The following is a 21125-nucleotide window of genomic DNA, read 5'->3' as shown; positions in this document are numbered from 1 at the left end:
GGTTCGATTTATGGCACCATTTCACAGCCAAAAGAAGAAGAGGACAGCGTTATGTTGCTAACACTACTGCTAGCTAATGCTACCAGCCAGAAAATGAACCAGGAGCTACATGGAAGCCAGGACCAGCCAGAAACAAGCATCTAATGTTTCTGGTTGCTAGCATTAGCTAGTGTTAGCAAGCATTAGGTAGCGTTAGTCATATTGTTAACGCGAGCTAACACTAACACTAGCAGCTACAAACAAATGATCCGCTGTCTGTTTGATAATCTAAACAAAGAACATGTTTTCTTGCAGTGGCCTTTCTAAAATGAGCAGTGGTAAAAGTTACTATATTCTGTTAAGATCAAGGAGTTGAAAAGCAGACAGATGGTTGAGTATTTATTATTTCCAAAGTGCTGTTGATCATTTCTTCACGGAGCAAGGCTCTGAACATTAATACCACTTGAAAACACTGGGGGGGTTGAAAAGTTGTCTGTTTCTACTTTAGTGGATAAAGAGCTGTATTGTCAATGTACAGTATTTTTAACCCGAGTTAGATAACCACCTTCCTGCTAATTAAGCAGTTGTTGTTGTTTCAAAGTCTTCTGCTAATTTGATGAATTCTTAGTCGGAAATCTTCACTGATGTGTTTTGGAGAATTATTTTTTCAGGATTTGATGGTTTAATCATCAAAAGTAAAGACACAGACAAAAATCTGCACATCAAGAAGACTTAAATGTCAAAAAGAGAGATTCAAATTGTCCATTTGTTCATAAAACTGCACATTTTTTTAGATTTACATATAAATTATTTTCCATAAAGCAAAGCTAGTTTAATACATTTGACAATCTTTTCTCTTCTGAGGGCTGAAAATGTCCGCTGTGTGAATACAGTAAATTATAACATAAGAACTTGAGGATCTGCCAGCGTATGTTGAGCAGCGCTGTTCTCAGGTGGTCAGGTCGTGCAGTAAAGCCTTGGTGTTGTTTGTCGGCTGTTCTGGTCTCGCTGTTTGGTCGTGGATCCACTCCAGGTAGTTGGACACCCGGGTGTAGATGCTGTAGTTGCCCGGTCGGGCACAGCCCTTCCCCCAGCTGACGATCCCCAGCAGGAACGTTGTCTTCTTGTACGCCGTCACTAGCGGCCCGCCACTGTCGCCTTCACACGAGTCCTGCCGGCCCTCGATGTACCCGGCGCAGAACATGTTCTTGGTGAGCACCACGCCACTCTCCTCTACACACTGCTGCGTCAGGATCCGAGGTACTTTGAGCCGTCGCAGCACATGTGAGGTTGGTCCGTTCTCCCCCCGCCTTCCCCAGCCACTCACTGTGTGCTTCATGATTGCCCAGAGGTGGTGGTCTGCCAGCAGTCTCGTCGGCAGGCAGGCTGGGACGGCATATGGCGTGTAAACGATGGGCGACGCCAGGCGCAGGAGGGCGATGTCATTGTCAGCGGTGCTCTTCACATAGTGCTCGTGCATAATGATCTGGGCGACCTGGACGTACTGCTCCGTGCCCTCATCCACCTCAGTGTTGTGTTCGCCTGACAGACAAAGAGCAGGGTAAACAGTGAAAAGAGTTTCCCTCCAAATCAAATGTAAGGCTAGCTGTTACAGTGTGTTTAGATACAATTATATATTTAAAACAGATGGAATTGACCCTGGGCAGCGCAGACTGAGTGAAAAATTTGAGTTTATTTTGAGTCCACTTTGGAAGTGGTTTTAATTAATTTCTCCATCAAACATTAATAACTAATAATCAGATTTCATTAGTTTGTGAGCTAACAACCATTAGCTTAAATGGCAGTAACATGACAACACTGCAAATTGTGTGTTGTCATCAATAGTTGAGTCTACAGTGATTAGTAAATTTAGATTCCGAACACTATTTTTTAAATTTATTTAAAGGCGAATCATAGTGATGGATTTTTAGCAGAAAGTCATGTATTAGTGTGTACGATAGTACTATGCTATAGTGAAAATTAAATAAGTAAATATAGTCCATTAGGTGGCAAATTGTGAAGTTGTGAAGTAATCTATTCATGTGTTCATTCTCTGTACTCTCTCTTCTCTATTTTATTCAGAAGTTCATGTTTCAAAGTCCAGCAGGAGGCTGGAGACAGGTCGTTTTTCTGCCTTGGAGTGATTGGACGGATTCGTACCTGCGACCACTTTTAGAAACTGCGCGTCAGTGTCCTCCAGGCAGTGAGACGCTGTGAGGATCCATGTAGGTTTATAAATCACACCACCACAGAAACCTTTGCCCTCATACACCAGCAAAACCTGGAGGAAACAGGCGGTAACATTCTTATTTGAAACTTTTTTTCAGTATATTCCTCTCCTGAATCTGTTGGTAGTTCAGATCGTTGTCCACATACTTAAACAATCAGAAAGATTTCCTTTGTTATAATACTACATTTTATCTTTGGAAACTTTGGGATTTCCAGCAGAATCTGGTTTTGGCAGAGTTTCAGAGGGTAGAGTCCAGTTTTCTTTCTTTTTCCTGGACTCCCCACTCTGATACAGTATGTCTTCTGTGCTGGCAGCAAATAATGAATCAGAGGCTCAACAGTAAACAGGTGAACTCTCCCTTTAACTTTACCTGCCAGGGGCATTCACCTTTGGGACACTCTACTCCACCGACAATTCGTGCTCGAGGGTCGAGCTGCTTGGCTTTATCTTCTCCCTGCAGGACAGGGACCATGCCGCACGCTATCGACTCTGAAATGACAGGAAAACAAAATCTTTAACATGAATCTTCAAACCAACCTGCAGAATGTTGAGTTTATTGAAGTCTTTATTGTTCACAGATATCATAGAGTTAAATTTATTACTTAACAAGATATTTTTAAAACCAAATATAAAGAAATTTAAAAACAAGTTTTGGACAAAGTTTTTTCTCTGATAAGTCAGTAAAAAGAGTTTGGTTTATCTACTAATTCTGATAAAAGCAAATTTAAATGAGATGTTTCTGTTAAATTAAGATTATATGTTAAATTTCAGATAATTTAATAGATTTGAAGATTTTTTGAAATGCCTGTGAACATCCTGTTCTAACCTCAGAACAAAAACATTTTTTTGTTCATGCCTCAAGTGATCAGTATGTGTTTTCTGCATAAATTGCTTTTTGAAAACTGTGGTAGACCATTTACGCTGGGTAAAGGGAAAAGATTGTTAGAAAAGTTAAGGAAAAAAAAAAGATTAACTAATATAAAAATTACAACTTACTAAGTAAAAATAATGGCTTACTAATATAAAAACTATGAATTCCAAAGTAAAAAATATGAGATACTAAGTCAAGAATAATGATTTGCTAATTATGATAAATTGCCACTTCAAAATTAATGACCTACTTGGCCAAAAATTATGAGATACTAAGTCAACAATCATGACTAACTCAAAAATAATTGAGTCAAAAATTTAGATACCAAGTGAAAATTAGGAGATGGTCAAAAAGAATGAGATACTGAAAAAAACTGGCTCACTATATCAAAATTATTAGATTGTATAAAATAACATGTTGATTTACAAAGAGAAAATTCACAGTAATTCCTTCAGAATTGAATTACTTTGTAATTAAGTCAAAATTAATTACACAAAATTACTCACATAAATATGTGATATATTGACTCAGTATTAGTATTTTTGTTTTTTTGGCATTCCTAACATTTCATGCATCTTTTCTTCTCCTGTCGCCTGAATCAGAGGGTTTTATTAAATCAGAGACCAACTTTCCCCCTGTCATGTGCATGATTCCTCTCCGTCCTCCCACCTTTTGCCAGGCAGCTCGTCCCATCAGTGTCCAGGAAGTAACCGTCTGCACACGAGCAGTTAAGTCTATGTCCTCCCTCGTCTTCAACACAGAAATGTTCACAGCCTCCGTTGTCCAGCAGGCAGGTCTCGGGGTCGGGGTGGTATTCTAAAACAACGTGTTCATATTAAAATAGTCAAATATTTGTATATCCACACTTCTCTTTTTGATACCGTAGTGTAGTTTGTTGTTGTTTAACAAAATATGTTGAATTGCTTGATGCATCTGTATTAAATAAAATTGAATCTACAGTTAAAAAAAGTTTCCTGATTTATATCAGGAAATATCTGATCAAATAGTAAGTAACAAACCTAAGAATCTGACTAAGCATCCGATAATATGGACAGATATCAATTTGGTACTCAGACTTTCAGACAAAGATTGCACTCAAAGATCTAAGCCTCAACTTACTAGAATTAAAATTTTATATTCATTTAGATTCCTGAATATTTGAACATACGTAAAAGAGGATTTTGGGACACAGGACTGGAAGCAGGGTAAACCTCTAGCTCTTAATTACATATTTAATAACTCAAAAGTTGTCTTTGCAAGTGTTAGTACATGCATACTAGATTTATTCCCTTCTACAGACTGAGCCTTAGTTATTAAGGGTTTGTGAAGTTTGTGAAATGTTCTCACCGAGCTCACAGTTGAGTCCGCTGAACTGTGGCAGGCAGTCGCAGGTGTAGGATGAAGCCTGGACAGAGCAGATTCCACCATTCAGGCAGGGGTTCAACTTGCAGCTGTCTGGTACTGCAGGAGGACAAAGTGCTCATTAAAGTTTCATGGATCTCACAATCAAGGTGTTGTCAGGCTCATGGTTCACTCCAAGAACAACTTCTGACTCAGGACCTTCGTTCTACATAAACAATCCTGCATGGCCACGTCCCAGAACTGCAACATTTAAGTCACTCGGCAACAGACCACATACCATCCTGTGAGTTTGTATTTTTAACATTCTTCCCAAAACACATTTTTTCAAAACAAGTGCGAGCTCGGTGAGATGGCCATCCAAGACTGTAACACGCTGTGTGTTAGCAGCTAATAGATCTTCTACTGGTAATGATACTGAAGCAACAGTTGGGTGAAAGTGTGGCTTCTTACTGTTATAGGTCTTCCAAAACTCGTCCTGAGGAAACAGAAATGTCACACGTATTAGTCAATATAAGTCATTCCCAAAAATGAAAGTTTGGTTTGCAAAAAGATAAAACCAGTTTAATGACGTAATACTGACATTATGGAAATATGTAATAATTTTTAACGCTGCGTTTTATCTGTGTATTTACAGCTCGTTTTCTGGTTGTGTTTTCTATGTTTGCAGCGTGTTCCTATATTTGGTTGTGTTTTCTATATTTGCAGCGTGTTTCTATATTTGGCTGTGTTTTCCATATTCGCAGTGCATTTCCGTAGTTAGTCGTGTTTTCTGTGTTTGCAGCGTGTTTCCCTATTTGGTTGTGTTTTCTGTATTTGCAGTGCGTTTCTATATTTGCAGTGTGTTTCTGTATTTTGCTGTGTTTTCTATGTTTACAGCGTGTTTCTATATTTGGCTGTGTTTTCTATGTTTGCAGCGTGTTTCTATATTTGGCTGTGTTTTCTATGTTTGCAGTGTGTTTCTGTATTTGGCTGTGTTTTCTATATTTGCAGCGTGTTTCTATATTTGGTTGTGTTTTCTGTATTTGCAGCGTGTTTCTCCATTTGGTTGTGTTTTCTATATTTGCAGCATGTTTCTGTAGTTGATCGTGTTTTCTGTCTTTGCAGCGTGTTTCTATATTTGGTTGTGTTTTCTATATTTGCAGCATGTTTCTGTATTTGGTTGTGTTTTCTGTATTTGCAGCGTGTTTCTATATTTGGTTGTGTTTTCTATGTTTGCAGCGTGTTTCTATATTTGGTTGTGTTTTCTATGTTTGCAGCGTGTTTCTATATTTGGCTGTGTTTTCTATGTTTACAGCGTGTTTCTACATTTGGTTGTGTTTTCTATGTTTGCAGCGTGTTTCTATATTTGGCTGTGTTTTCTATGTTTACAGCGTGTTTCTATATTTGGTTGTGTTTTCTATATTTGCAGCGTGTTTCTATATTTGGCAGTGTTTTCTATGTTTGCAGCGTGTTTCTGTATTTGGTTGTGTTTTCTGTATTTGCAGTGTGTTTCTATATTTGGTTGTGTTGTCTATGTTTGCAGCGTGTTTCTGTATTTGGCTGTGTTTTCTATATTTGCAGTGTGTTCTTCTATTTGGATGTGTTTTCTGTATTTGCAGCGTGTTTCTCTATTTGGTTGTGTTTTCTATATTTGCAGTGTGTTTCTGTATTTGGTTGTGTTTTCTATATTTGCAGTGCGTTTCTGTAATTGGTCGTGTTTTCTGTCTTTGCAGTGTGTTTCTCTATTTGGTTGTGTTTTCTGTCTTTGCAGCGTGTTTCTCTATTTGGTTGTGTTTTCTGTATTTGCAGCACGTTTCTGTATTTGGTTGTGTTTTCTGTATTTGCAGCGTGTTTCTATATTTGGTTGTGTTTTCTATGTTTGCAGCGTGTTTCTATATTTGGTTGCGTTTTCTATGTTTGCAGCGTGTTTCTATATTTGGCTGTGTTTTCTATGTTTACAGCGTGTTTCTATATTTGGTTGTGTTTTCTATGTTTGCAGCGTGTTTCTATATTTGGCTGTGTTTTCTATGTTTACAGCGTGTTTCTATATTTGGTTGTGTTTTCTATATTTGCAGCGTGTTTCTATATTTGGCAGTGTTTTCTATGTTTGCAGCGTGTTTCTGTATTTGGTTGTGTTTTCTGTATTTGCAGTGTGTTTCTATATTTGGTTGTGTTGTCTATGTTTGCAGCGTGTTTCTGTATTTGGCTGTGTTTTCTATATTTGCAGTGTGTTCTTCTATTTGGATGTGTTTTCTGTATTTGCAGCGTGTTTCTCTATTTGGTTGTGTTTTCTATATTTGCAGTGTGTTTCTGTATTTGGTTGTGTTTTCTATATTTGCAGTGCGTTTCTGTAATTGGTCGTGTTTTCTGTCTTTGCAGTGTGTTTCTCTATTTGGTTGTGTTTTCTGTCTTTGCAGCGTGTTTCTCTATTTGGTTGTGTTTTCTGTATTTGCAGCACGTTTCTGTATTTGGTTGTGTTTTCTACATTTGTGCGTTTCTGACCATTGAATTGAAATCTGTATTTAAAAACAGATGGTTGTGTAGTAGCTCATCAGACTCACCGTGATCTCGGTGTGTTCAAACACCTCCCGGGCCTCCTCGTAGGAGCATTTTTCCTCCAGACACTCCCGCTTCAGATCTCCCTTCTGTAGCTCCTCAAGCAAGCCTGAGTTATACCTCCGAGTCCGGACCAGGACGCCGTGGGCCCGGTCTGGATCCAGGAAGAATATGAGCCAGAGGAGAAAAGAAGAGTCACTACTCTGGAATTTATGCACATTAGCATTAGCATCACGCTAGCATAGCTGTTGATTCTTATTCCTGTTTACATTTTAATTCACATGTAGAGTCAATACATGGTTAGACTCTATTATGAAACTGGGTAAAACTGACATAACCTAAATAGTCATGTCAGCAGCCTGTACAGCTAATTTTAATTTTCTTTATAGAGTTTTATGTGGTGATTTACAACACAGATGTTGACTTTTATGTCCTGTCATATTGAAAAGAGGAAACAACAAACAGCCAAAATCATTCTGAGTACAGTTGACTTCTACTTCAGTAAACTGTGAGCAAAATAACAGTTCAGTTATTGCAGTCGGACATTTTGCAACATCGCTCAGTCTGCAGTTTCCTCACCTGATGCCGGCTGGCAGCTGGAGAAGCTGAAGACGAAGGTGACGAAGACTTTCAGCCACATTGTTGATTTCCATTAGAAAGTTGGTGCTGTGCTGTTCTGTGTGAACCCAAAGGTGCAAAGTCTGGTCCTCCCCCACCCACAACTGATCACATGTCCCAAATGGAAATACCCCGCCTGACAAAGCAGACTGACAGCCCTGAAATACTGCTTTAATACATCTCTAGTATGCATGGATGTTACAGACGCTAGCATGGGGCTAGTTACACTAGTATTAGCCTAAAGTTAAAGGATCACTTCAACATTTTGGGAAAATGCTTTGCTGTCTAATATCATGGAAATTAATGCACTTTTCTGAAATAAAACATTCAGGGAAAAAGCACAGATGCACCATTTTACACAGCAAACACAATCTATATTTAATCAGTATGTCTGTTGATTAGGCCGCCATCTACTGACTAAATTGATGACAAGACAACATACATCAGGATCTGGAAACCAAGGATGTGTTTAGCTTAGCATAAAGACTGGAAACAGGAGGAAAATGCTATCCCAGCTCTATCAGAAGAAAAAAGACACACTTGCTGCAACGTAACATTCGGCATCTGAAATCTACACTCATGAAATAATGAGGAAAGACAGTAAAATCAACTACTGGTCTTTATTTTATTTATATGTTGAGCCAAAAGCATTCTTACGTTACTGAGAAAATATAAATTACAGACACAATCACAAGTGTTTGCATACAAAGTGAAGATTTTTATTGATGTTTATTGTTTCATATAGCAGAAAGCTTATGAATGATTTCTCTTAAAAAGACAGACTAAAAGTTCTTGTTTGTTCTTGACTTTGTGTGTAATTTTTTAAAGCTCAAATTCAATTTAAGTGAAATACTGTATTGTACTTTTCACTATACTCTAGCGTTCTAGCGTTAGCTTTTATTTAATTCATGGTTTAGGTGTAAGACTGTCACATGCCAGTGCGGACTCTGAACAGGTTCATCCGGTGGACATGATTTTCTGGATCCAGTCCAGGAAGTTGCTCACTTTGGTGTAGACGCCGTACAGGTTTTCTTTGGCGCACCCCTTACCCCAGCTCACCACGCCTGTCAGGAACCACGTTTTCTTGTATAGCGTGACCAGAGGGCCACCGCTGTCACCGCCGCAGGCATCTTGCCCGCCGGTCCTCCGCCCGGCGCAGAGCATGTTCCTGGTGATGTTGAGCTTGGTGTGGAGGCGGCACTCCTGCAGCGGGACTCTCGGCAGCGTCAGGCGCTGGAGGATTCTGGCCGGAGGGCCGTGCTGTGCCAGGCGGCCCCAACCAGATACATTTGCGTGTCGGATGGTCGCCAGTGTCCGGCCAAAGGAACTGTTCTGAGCCTGAAGACAAATCGGCACCACGTAGAGACCCAGTTTGATAGGACGGTGAAGCTTCAGCATCGCCAGGTCGGAATCGAAGCTGGTGTACAGTATTTTTAACCCGAGTTAGATAACCACCTTCCTGCTAATTAAGCAGTTGTTGTTGTTTCAAAGTCTTCTGCTAATTTGATGAATTCTTAGTCGGAAATCTTCACTGATGTGTTTTGGAGAATTATTTTTTCAGGATTTGATGGTTTAATCATCAAAAGTAAAGACACAGACAAAAATCTGCACATCAAGAAGACTTAAATGTCAAAAAGAGAGATTCAAATTGTCCATTTGTTCATAAAACTGCACATTTTTTTAGATTTACATATAAATTATTTTCCATAAAGCAAAGCTAGTTTAATACATTTGACAATCTTTTCTCTTCTGAGGGCTGAAAATGTCCGCTGTGTGAATACAGTAAATTATAACATAAGAACTTGAGGATCTGCCAGCGTATGTTGAGCAGCGCTGTTCTCAGGTGGTCAGGTTGTGCAGTAAAGCCTTGGTGTTGTTTGTCGGCTGTTCTGGTCTCGCTGTTCGGTTGTGGATCCACTCCAGGTAGTTGGACACCCGGGTGTAGATGCCGTAGTTGCCCGGTCGGGCACAGCCCTTCCCCCAGCTGACGATCCCCAGCAGGAACGTTGTCTTCTTGTACGCCGTCACTAGCGGCCCGCCACTGTCGCCTTTACACGAGTCCTGCCGGCCCTCGATGTACCCGGCGCAGAACATGTTCTTGGTGAGCACCACGCCACTCTCCTCTAGACACTGCTGCGTCAGGATCCGAGGTACTTTGAGCCGTCGCAGCACATGTGAGGTGGGTCCGTTCTCCCCCCGCCTTCCCCAGCCACTCACTGTGTGCTTCATGATTGCCCAGAGGTGTTGCTCTGCCAGCGGTCTCGTCGGCAGGCAGGCTGGGACGGCATATGGCGTGTAAACGATGGGCGACGCCAGGCGCAGGAGGGCGATGTCATTGTCAGCGGTGCTCTTCACATAGTGCTCGTGCATAATGATCTGGGCGACCTGGACGTACTGCTCCGTGCCCTCATCCACCTCAGTGTTGTGTTCGCCTGACAGACAAAGAGCAGGGTAAACAGTGAAAAGAGTTTCCCTCCAAATCAAATGTAAGGCTAGCTGTTACAATGTGTTTAGATACAATTATATATTTAAAACAGATGGAATTGACCCTGGGCAGCGCAGACTGAGTGAAAAATTTGAGTTTATTTTGAGTCCACTTTGGAAGTGGTTTTAATTAATTTCTCCATCAAACATTAATAACTAATAATCAGATTTCATTAGTTTGTGAGCTAACAACCATTAGCTTAAATGGCAGTAACATGACAACACTGCAAATTGTGTGTTGTCATCAATAGTTGAGTCTACAGTGATTAGTAAATTTAGATTCCGAACACTATTTTTTAAATTTATTTAAAGGCGAAGCATGGTGATGGATTTTTAGCAGAAAGTCATGTATTAGTGTGTACGATAGTACTATGCTATAGTGAAAATTAAATAAGTAAATATAGTCCATTAGGTGGCAAATTGTGAAGTTGTGAAGTAATCTATTCATGTGTTCATTCTCTGTACTCTCTCTTCTCTATTTTATTCAGAAGTTCATGTTTCAAAGTCCAGCAGGAGGCTGGAGACAGGTCGTTTTTCTGCCTTGGTGTGATTGGACGGATTCGTACCTGCGACCACTTTTAGAAACTGCGCGTCAGTGTCCTCCAGGCAGTGAGACGCTGTGAGGATCCATGTAGGTTTATAAATCACACCACCACAGAAACCTTTGCCCTCATACACCAGCAAAACCTGGAGGAAACAGGCGGTAACATTCTTATTTGAAACTTTTTTTCAGTATATTCCTCTCCTGAATCTGTTGGTAGTTCAGGTCGTTGTCCACATACTTAAACAATCAGAAAGATTTCCTTTGTTATAATACTACATTTTATCTTTGGAAACTTTGGGATTTCCAGCAGAATCTGGTTTTGGCAGAGTTTCAGAGGGTAGAGTCCAGTTTTCTTTCTTTTTCCTGGACTCCCCACTCTGATACAGTATGTCTTCTGTGCTGGCAGCAAATAATGAATCAGAGGCTCAACAGTAAACAGGTGAACTCTCCCTTTAACTTTACCTGCCAGGGGCATTCACCTTTGGGACACTCTACTCCACCGACAATTCGTGCTCGAGGGTCGAGCTGCTTGGCTTTATCTTCTCCCTGCAGGACAGGGACCATGCCGCACGCTATCGACTCTGAAATGACAGGAAAACAAAATCTTTAACATGAATCTTCAAACCAACCTGCAGAATGTTGAGTTTATTGAAGTCTTTATTGTTCACAGATATCATAGAGTTAAATTTATTACTTAACAAGATATTTTTAAAACCAAATATGAAGAAATTTAAAAACAAGTTTTGGACAAAGTTTTTTCTCTGATAAGTCAGTAAAAAGAGTTTGGTTTATCTACTAATTCTGATAAAAGCAAATTTAAATGAGATGTTTCTGTTAAATTAAGATTATATGTTAAATTTCAGATAATTTAATAGATTTGAAGATTTTTTAAAATGCCTGTGAACATCCTGTTCTAACCTCAGAACAAAAACATTTTTTTGTTTGTGCCTCAAGTGATCAGTATGTGTTTTCTGCATAAATTGCTTTTTGAAAACTGTGGTAGACCATTTACGCTGGGTAAAGGGAAAAGATTGTTAGAAAAGTTAAGGAAAAAAAAAAGATTAACTAATATAAAAATTACAACTTACTAAGTAAAAATAATGGCTTACTAATATAAAAACTATGAATTCCAAAGTAAAAAATATGAGATACTAAGTCAAGAATAATGATTTGTTAATTATGATAAATTGCCACTTCAAAATTAATGACCTACTAGGCCAAAAATTATGAGATACTAAGTCAACAATCATGACTAACTCAAAAATAATTGAGTCAAAAATTTAGATACCAAGTGAAAATGAGGAGATGGTCAAAAAGAATGAGATACTGAAAAAAACTGGCTCACTATATCAAAATTATTAGATTGTATAAAATAACATGTTGATTTACAAAGAGAAAATTCACAGTAATTCCTTCAGAATTGAATTACTTTGTAATTAAGTCAAAATTAATTACACAAAATTACTCACATAAATATGTGATATATTGACTCAGTATTAGTATTTTTGTTTTTTTGGCATTCCTAACATTTCATGCATCTTTTCTTCTCCTGTCGCCTGAATCAGAGGGTTTTATTAAATCAGAGACCAACTTTCCCCCTGTCATGTGCATGATTCCTCTCCGTCCTCCCACCTTTTGCCAGGCAGCTCGTCCCATCAGTGTCCAGGAAGTAACCGTCTGCACACGAGCAGTTAAGTCTATGTCCTCCCTCGTCTTCAACACAGAAATGTTCACAGCCTCCGTTGTCCAGCTGGCAGGTCTCGGGGTCGGCGTGGTATTCTAAAACAACGTGTTCATATTAAAATAGTCAAATATTTGTATATCCACACTTCTCTTTTTGATTTGGTAGTGTAGTTTGTTGTTGTTTAACAGAATATGTTGAATTGCTTGATGCATCTGTATTACATAAAATTGAATCTACAGTTAAAAAAAGTTTCCTGATTTATATCAGGAAATATCTGATCAAATAGTAAGTAACAAACCTAAGAATCTGACCAAGCATCCGATAATATGGACAGATATCAATTTGGTACTCAGACTTTCAGACAAAGATTGCACTCAAAGATCTAAGCCTCAACTTACTAGAATTAAAATTTTATATTCATTTAGATTCCTGAATATTTGAACATACGTAAAAGAGGATTTTGGGACACAGGACTGGAAGCAGGGTAAACCTCTAGCTCTTAATTACATATTTAATAACTCAAAAGTTGTCTTTGCAAGTGTTAGTACATGCATACTAGATTTATTCCCTTCTACAGACTGAGCCTTAGTTATTAAGGGTTTGTGAAGTTTGTGAAATGTTCTCACCGAGCTCACAGTTGAGTCCGCTGAACTGTTGCAGGCAGTAGCAGGTGTAGGATGAAGCCTGGACAGAGCAGGTTCCACCATTCAGGCAGGGGTTCAACTTGCAGCTGTCTGGTACTGCAGGAGGACAAAGTGCTCATTAAAGTTTCATGGATCTCACAATCAAGGTGTTGTCAGGCTCATGGTTCACTCCAAGAACAACTTCTGACTCAGGACCTTCGTTCTACATAAACAATCCTGCATGGCCACGTCCCAGAACTGCAACATTTAAGTCACTCGGCAACAGACCACATACCATCCTGTGAGTTTGTATTTTTAACATTCTTCCCAAAACACATTTTTTCAAAACAAGTGCGAGCTCGGTGAGATGGCCATCCAAGACTGTAACACGCTGTGTGTTAGCAGCTAATAGATCTTCTACTGGTAATGATACTGAAGCAACAGTTGGATGAAAGTGTGGCTTCTTACTGTTATAGGTCTTCCAAAACTCGTCCTGAGGAAACAGAAATGTCACACGTATTAGTCAATATAAGTCATTCCCAAAAATGAAAGTTTGGTTTGCAAAAAGATAAAACCAGTTTAATGACGTAATACTGACATTATGGAAATATGTAATAATTTTTAACGCTGTGTTTTATCTGTGTATTTACAGCTCGTTTTCTGGTTGTGTTTTCTATATTTGCAGCGCACTTCTATATTTGGTTGTGTTTTCCATATTCGCAGTGCGTTTCCGTAGTTGGTCATGTTTTCTGTGTTTGCAGCGTGTTTCTGTATTTGGTTGTGTTTTCTGTATTTGCAGTGCGTTTCTATATTTGCAGCGTGTTTCTATATTTGGCTGTGTTTTCTATGTTTACAGCGTGTTTCTGTATTTGGTTGTGTTTTCTATATTTGCAGCATGTTTCTGTATTTGGTTGTGTTTCCTGTATTTGCAGTGTGTTTATACATTTGCAATGTGTTTCTATATTTGGTTGTGTTTTCTATGTTTGCAGCGTGTTTCTGTATTTGGTTGTGTTTTCTATATTTGCAGCATGTTTCTGTATTTGGTTGTGTTTCCTGTATTTGCAGTGTGTTTATACATTTGCAATGTGTTTCTATATTTGGTTGTGTTTTCTATATTTGCAGTGTGTTTCTCTATTTGGTTGTGTTTTCTGTCTTTGCAGTGCGTTTCTGTAGTTGGTCGTGTTTTCTGTATTTGCAGCGCGTTTCTGTATTTGGTTGTGTTTTCTACATTTGCGTTTCTGACCATTGAATTGACCATCTGTATTTAAAAACAGACGGTTGTGTAGTAGCTCATCAGACTCACCGTGATCTCGGTGTGTTCAAACACCTCCCGGGCCTCCTCGTAGGAGCATTCTTCCTCCAGACACTCCCGCTTCAGATCTCCCATCTTTAGCTCCTCAAGCCAGCCTGAGTTATACCTCCGAGTCCGGACCAGGACGCCGTGGGCCCGGTCTGGATCCAGGAAGACTATGAGCCAGACGAGAAAAGAAGAGTCACTACTCTGGAATTTATGCACATTAGCATTAGCATCACGCTAGCATAGCTGTTGATTCTTATTCCTGTTCACATTTTAATTCACATGTAGAGTCAATACATGGTTAGACTCTATTATGAAACTGGGTAAAACTGACATAACCTAAATAGTCATGTCAGCAGCCTGTACAGCTAATTTTAATTTTCTTTATAGAGTTTTATGTGGTGATTTACAACACAGATGTTGACTTTTATGTCCTGTCATATTGAAAAGAGGAAACAACAAACAGCCAAAATCATTCTGAGTACAGTTGACTTCTACTTCAGTAAACTGTGAGCAAAATAACAGTTCAGTTATTGCAGTCGGACATTTTGCAACATCGCTCAGTCTGCAGTTTCCTCACCTGATGCCGGCTGGCAGCTGGAGAAGCTGAAGACGAAGGTGACAAAGACTTTCAGCCACATTGTTGATTTCCATTAGAAAGTTGGTGCTGTGCTGTTCTGTGTGAACCCAAAGGTGCAAAGTCTGGTCCTCCTCCACCCACAACTGATCACATGTCCCAAATGGAAAAACCCCGCCTGACAAAGTAGACGAACAGCCCTGAAATACTGCTTTAATACATCTCTAGTATGCATGGATGTTACAGACGCTAGCATGGGGCTAGTTACACTAGTATTAGCCTAAAGTTAAAGGATCACTTCAACATTTTGGGAAAATGCTTTGCTGTCTAATATCATGGAAATTAATGCACTTTTCTGAAATAAAACATTCAGGGAAAAAGCACAGATGCACCATTTTACACAGCAAACACAATCTATATTTAATCAGTATGTCTGTTGATTAGGCCGTCATTTACTGACTAAATTGATGACAAGACAACATACATCAGGATCTGGAAACCAAGGATGTGTTTAGCTTAGCATAAAGACTGGAAACAGGAGGAAAATGCTATCCCAGCTCTATCAGAAGAAAAAAGACACACTTGCTGCAACGTAACATTCGGCATCTGAAATCTACACTCATGAAATAATGAGGAAAGACAGTAAAATCAACTACTGGTCTTTATTTTATTTATATGTTGAGCCAAAAGCATTCTTACGTTACTGAGAAAATATGAATTACAGACACAATCACAAGTGTTTGCATACAAAGTGAAGATTTTTATTGATGTTTATTGTTTCATATAGCAGAAAGCTTATGAATGATTTCTCTTAAAAAGACAGACTAAAAGTTCTTGTTTGTTCTTGACTTTGTGTGTAATTTTTTAAAGCTCAAATTCAATTTAAGTGAAATACTGTATTGTACTTTTCACTATACTCTAGCGTTCTAGCGTTAGCTTTTATTTAATTCATGGTTTAGGTGTAAGACTGTCACATGCCAGTGCGGACTCTGAACAGGTTCATCCGGTGGACATGATTTTCTGGATCCAGTCCAGGAAGTTGCTCACTTTGGTGTAGACGCCGTACAGGTTTTCTTTGGCGCACCCCTTACCCCAGCTCACCACGCCTGTCAGGAACCACGTTTTCTTGTATAGCGTGACCAGAGGGCCACCGCTGTCACCGCCGCAGGCATCTTGCCCGCCGGTCCTCCGCCCGGCGCAGAGCATGTTCCTGGTGATGTTGAGCTTGGTGTGGAGGCGGCACTCCTGCAGCGGGACTCTCGGCAGCGTCAGGCGCTGGAGGATTCTGGCCGGAGGGCCGTGCTGTGCCAGGCGGCCCCAACCAGATACAGTTGCGTGTCGGATGGTCGCCAGTGTCCGGCCAAAGGAACTGTTCTGAGCCTGAAGACAAATCGGCACCACGTAGAGACCCAGTTTGATAGGACGGTGAAGCTTCAGCATCGCCAGGTCGGAATCGAAGCTGGTGTGGTTGTAGTTCTGGTGGATCAGGACTTTGACCACACGACGCTTCTGCTCAGTCTTCTCGTCCGCCCACTGGTCATGCTCACCTTCACAGTGAGAGCACTTTTGTATTTCATATTTTTATATCAAATTAGTAACAGAATCGTCATTTTCTTTCATATGGAGCCCAGCAGATGTCAAGAGAGGAACATATTGATTCTCTTAGTTTTGTAATTTTTATTTTTTGACAATTATATTTGGCATTTTTGCCTTTATTTGACAGGTGAAAGTGCATAGAGTTGGTTAGAGAGAGAGGTATGACGTGTAACAAAGGTCGGTGGCTGGAATCAAACTTTAATTTGAAACTTAAATACTTAATACAGAATAGAAAGACATTAAAAAAGGTAGATGGGGTTAGAGGAAAAAGTAGAAGAGCCAACCATGAGTATTTTCTCTACTAAATTGTCTTACCCACAGTGACGTGGTAGATGCCGTCAGGGTTCTGCCAAACACAGTGTGCTGCAGTCAGAATCCACTGACTGGACAGGACGATCGCTCCGCAGGTGAAGTTGTGATTTTTACTCAGCAGAGCCTGAACAGGGAGGCAGCGTTATCATCACCTGCTGTATAACAATTCATTCTCAACTCTCAGATGTCCATCATCTTATTCCTCTTTAACTCACCTGCCAGGGACAGTGTCCTTTGGGACAGATCTTCCCATTAACAACCCTGGGGGAAAATCCCAACTGTAGTCTTCCACAGGGGACGGCATCTAGACCAGAGAGACAAGAGACTCGATATCAAAAACGTGTACGCACTCCTGGACCACAGCGAAAACTAAACACTTTGGAAGAAATGTGAAGTGTGCTTTCTGCTTGGTAAATTGCCCATAAATCTCTTGGTAGCTGAATTGCTACTCAGGTGTCATACGGTGGTTGGTAAGTAGCTGCGAGGGTGTTAATAGGTAGTAAATATTATTTTAAATGTAGGTTAAAGTGTGTTTCTGGGTGTTTTCTAGTTGCAGTGGCTTTACAAGACGTTTCGAGGGCTTTAGTTGGTGGTTGTTAGGGCATTCCTAACCACATAGAGTCCCATCAAACTGGGACTCTATGTGGTTGTTTTCATGTTTAGATTGATAGGTGTTGAGGGGTGTTGCAAGGTGGTTGCTAAGATGTTCTAGATGGTTGCTATGGTAATTCTTGATTTTTGGTAATATCCACAGTCACCGCAGAGAAGATGACTTCTTCCTAAGTTTCCAAAGGTTAAAAAATCATCAAAATAGAAATGATAATCTTCTAATCTCACATGTTGTCCTTTTTGGTTGTTTTTAACTTGTACTAAAGAAACAGAATCACTGATGTTGTCTCCACTGTCTCAGGTTTCTACAGAACATTAGAGAAGTTTTCAATCTTGGTCGGCCTTTGAGGAGCTCTGACCGTGAGGCATGCAGGTGCTGTTGTCCCGATCCAGAGTGTATCCGCCAGCGCAGGAACAGATAGGAGATCGATCCCGTGACTCTCTGCAGAAATGTTCACATCCTCCATTTCGGTAGCGACAACCGTTGGAGGACAAACGCACTGCGTAGAAACACACATACAAACCACAACTTTGTTTATCATGACAGCATTTCCTTTCATATAAAAGCGTTCATTATGTCGATGTAGTTCTTGCCTTTGTCACAGTTGTGTCCATGGAAACCAGGTGGACATTTGCAGGTGTAGGTGTCGATCAGGCGAGTACAAGTCGCTCCGTTCTTACAGGGAGACTTCAGGCATTGATCCACGCCTGCAAACAAGAAGATGTTAGTGTTTTAACCCTTGAAAGTTTGGTTCATTTGGCAAAATGTTGTTTGATAAGCAGAATAAGTACTAGTGTATGTCCTCCAGAAGGTCTCCTGAAAAGGAAAGAATACACAAATTAATGACAACAACGGTAACGATTATAAACCATATAATGCCTGTTAGATTGAGTCCTGACTGACCAGCTGCTGTGGCAGTGCAAAGATCTCCTTGGCCTCCTCGTAGGAGCATTTCTCCTCATGACACTCTCGCTCCAGATTGCCTGTCTTCAGCTCCTCCAGCAGGAAGTTCGCCCGACGACTGCGACGCAGGACAACATTCGCCTCGGGTCCGCTCACAAACACGCCTGTTACATATAGAAGTCATCATTTCAGAGAAGTTCTTGAACACCATAATGTCTCAGTGTCAAGTGTGTAGGATCAAAAACTCTTGACTTGAAAAGAAAACAAAGAATCCCACAAATGTCCATCACTTGAACTTAATTAACAAAATGTTTCAGTTTGTTCTGAGGACTGAAACGTCGTGTTAATAACGAAATTCATACGTCTCTTTGGTTCTACTTTGCTCTAAGTATCCGTCTGGTTGACGTCACGTTTCAGTTGACAGAGAAGTTCTGGTTGCGGTTGTAAGAAGCAGTGAATGTTTTTCAGAATGATGAAAGAAATATGTTGATTTAAGAGCTGTTATTTCTGTAAGTACATTCACCCAAGTACGGTGTTTATGTTGCCATGTGATGCTACTTTCTACATTTCAGAGGGAAATATTGTACTTTCTACTCCACTACATTTATTTGACAGCTTTAGTTACTTTTCAGATGAAGATTTGACACAATGGATAATATAACAAGCTTTTAAAATACAACACATTGTTAAAGATGAAACCAGTGGTTTCCAACCTTTTTGTCTTTTGACGTCTTACAAAAAGCAGTGTGTAGTCGGGGTCACATTTCACATGTCTATGAGTTGTTATTTGTGAATCAGAACTTTGTTGCCCGACCCCTCAGATTTATCTGCTGACCCTTTGGAGGGGCCCGACCCCTAGGTTGGGAACCACTGGACTAAACTAGCTAACTGTATATAAAGTAGTGTAAACTAGCTCCACCTCCAGCAGCTACAACAGTAACATGCTGCTCTAACACTGATGCTTCACTATTAATAATCTAATGATGTCATATATAATAATATATCAGTCAGAGGGACCAAACCACTACTTTTACTGCAATACTTTAACTACATCAAGCTCATAATACTTATGTACTTTTACTGCAATACTTTAACTACATCAAGCTCATAATACTTATGTACTTTTACTGCAATACTTTAACTACATCAAGCTCATAATACTTATGTACTTTTACTGCAATACTTTAACTACATCAAGCTCATAATACTTATGTACTTTTACTGCAATACTTTAACTACATCAAGCTCATAATACTTATGTACTTTTACTGCAATACTTTAACTACATCAAGCTCATAATACTTATGTACTTTTACTGCAATACTTTAACTACATCAAGCTCATAATACTTATGTACTTTTACTGTAGGAGTATTTTTCATGCAGGACTTTTACTAGTAATGGAGTATTTTTACATTGCTTTATTGATACTTTTACTTCAGTAAAGTATCTGAGTACTTCTTCCATCACTGTCCATCTCATTCACTCTTGTCACTGTTTTTTGTAGCGATGTAGGAAGATTTTCCCATTTTTACTTGTGATAACAAATTATGATTAATCAACAGTTTTTTTTTCTAACTCTGTCAACGAGCACAAGTCCAGATTTCGAGCTCTCAGAGATTTGGAGCTCGACTCAGCTGCTCTTCAGCTCAACTGAAGGCTGACAAACAACAAAGTGGAAAACAATCATTTCTGTTTGTCCTTACGTGATGTTTTTGTCAAAAAGAACAACAAAAATCACAGTTCAAATGCTAACTGTCGGATTGACTCTGCTGCTCAGAGAATGTCACACTGAACAGAAGTGAAGGATTGTTGCTCCAAGTTTCCAATGTGGCTGAAAACAGAAGAAGAGGAAGATGAAGAAGAAGATTATAAGAAGAAGGAGAAGGAGAGGCAGAGGACTGACCTCCGGGAAGCCCAGTGCATGCTGGGATAGAAGCGATGAGGAGTCGTAGGAAGAAGAGTCGCTTCGTTCCTCTGCTGATGAACGCCATGTTTGTTCTGAACTGATCAAAGGTCACAAAAGCACACAAACGGTCTCTAAAAAAACACACTTTCTGTCAAGTACACACACAAACGCAGTACTTCAAATACTAACGTCACTGACGTCAGCACTGAAAACACCGTAAAACATATTTTCTCAATCAGCTTCTTCTTTAACTTCTTACATGAACATAATAATCTGCCAACAGTTATTTCATGAGAGATTTCTGTATTTTGTGGGTTTTTTTCTGACTGGTTTGAAGGCGGGGCTCAGTAGTGATGTCACCTACTTTCTTACACCAATCAGGATTTAGCAAGATCAGTCAACTCTTAATAGATAAGAGAGACTTTCCACTTTTTATTTAAACTTATCTGAGAGTTAATTTTTACTTTGCAGATTGAGAATTTAGTTTCCAAACATGATGATCTTGAGACTGACTATGAGTTCATTCTTCACATTGAGGAAGTGTTTTAAATCAACATTCACTTTAATAACAACTTCTATAATTACAACTCAAATACACTTTGAATTAAAAGTAGATGTCATGCAGGCCAAATAAATAAACAGAAATATCGTTCATGTCTCTTGATGAAAGTTTTCAGCGATCAAACATTTATTTCTTAAATTTTATCTCTGAAATGTTCTGCTGATAAACAGTCCTTCTTAAAACTGATGTTGAGTGACTGCTGATTGTCTTATTGTCATGATTTTTATCTGAAAATACACAATATACATCTCCACACAGGTTATTTAGTCCGAGCTGCCACTTGAGCTGCGTCATAACAACTTATATATCAGAGCTTTTGACAAACTGTGTAAAATTTAAATTTAAACTGTGTTTTAATTGTGATACTTTCAGTGAATCCCTCAGTTTCTTTGTGCATATGTAGTTTTAATAGAAGTGAAACATGTTGATT

At 39.5% G+C, this 21125-nt stretch overlaps 5 protein-coding genes across 5 annotated transcripts in view; 1 reads left to right on the top strand and 4 right to left on the bottom strand.

Moving 5' to 3' along the window:
* LOC121891678 (protein NLRC3-like) overlaps positions 1-21125 on the top strand; it is a 1105688-nt gene that overhangs the window by 558572 nt on the left and 525991 nt on the right. The gene's annotated exons all lie outside the window — the stretch shown is intronic.
* On the bottom strand, positions 366-7640 carry LOC121891704 (coagulation factor VII-like). The gene is made up of 8 exons (XM_042404266.1): positions 7557-7640; positions 6983-7146; positions 4893-4917; positions 4428-4541; positions 3750-3896; positions 2580-2698; positions 2140-2260; positions 366-1521 (listed from the first exon to the last, which is right to left on the bottom strand). The coding sequence occupies exons 1-8, from the start codon at positions 7615-7617 to the stop codon at positions 929-931; spliced, it is 1344 nt and encodes a 447-aa protein (XP_042260200.1). The 5' UTR covers positions 7618-7640; the 3' UTR covers positions 366-928.
* LOC121891738 (coagulation factor VII-like) lies at positions 8542-8993 on the bottom strand. The gene has a single exon (XM_042404312.1). The coding sequence runs from the start codon at positions 8991-8993 to the stop codon at positions 8553-8555; it is 441 nt and encodes a 146-aa protein (XP_042260246.1). The 3' UTR covers positions 8542-8552.
* Positions 9430-15504, bottom strand: LOC121891705 (coagulation factor VII-like). The gene is made up of 8 exons (XM_042404267.1): positions 14808-15504; positions 14234-14397; positions 13399-13423; positions 12934-13047; positions 12256-12402; positions 11086-11204; positions 10646-10766; positions 9430-10027 (listed from the first exon to the last, which is right to left on the bottom strand). The coding sequence occupies exons 1-8, from the start codon at positions 14866-14868 to the stop codon at positions 9435-9437; spliced, it is 1344 nt and encodes a 447-aa protein (XP_042260201.1). The 5' UTR covers positions 14869-15504; the 3' UTR covers positions 9430-9434.
* Positions 15530-21117, bottom strand: f7l (coagulation factor VII, like). The gene is made up of 8 exons (XM_042404329.1): positions 20131-21117; positions 18226-18389; positions 18114-18138; positions 17916-18029; positions 17681-17821; positions 16928-17016; positions 16716-16836; positions 15530-16351 (listed from the first exon to the last, which is right to left on the bottom strand). The coding sequence occupies exons 1-8, from the start codon at positions 20216-20218 to the stop codon at positions 15804-15806; spliced, it is 1290 nt and encodes a 429-aa protein (XP_042260263.1). The 5' UTR covers positions 20219-21117; the 3' UTR covers positions 15530-15803.

Source organism: Thunnus maccoyii, chromosome 24 (genome assembly GCF_910596095.1).
Source record: "Thunnus maccoyii chromosome 24, fThuMac1.1, whole genome shotgun sequence".
Classification (NCBI taxonomy): domain Eukaryota; kingdom Metazoa; phylum Chordata; class Actinopteri; order Scombriformes; family Scombridae; genus Thunnus; species Thunnus maccoyii.
This window is presented reverse-complemented; position numbering and strand designations above follow the sequence as displayed.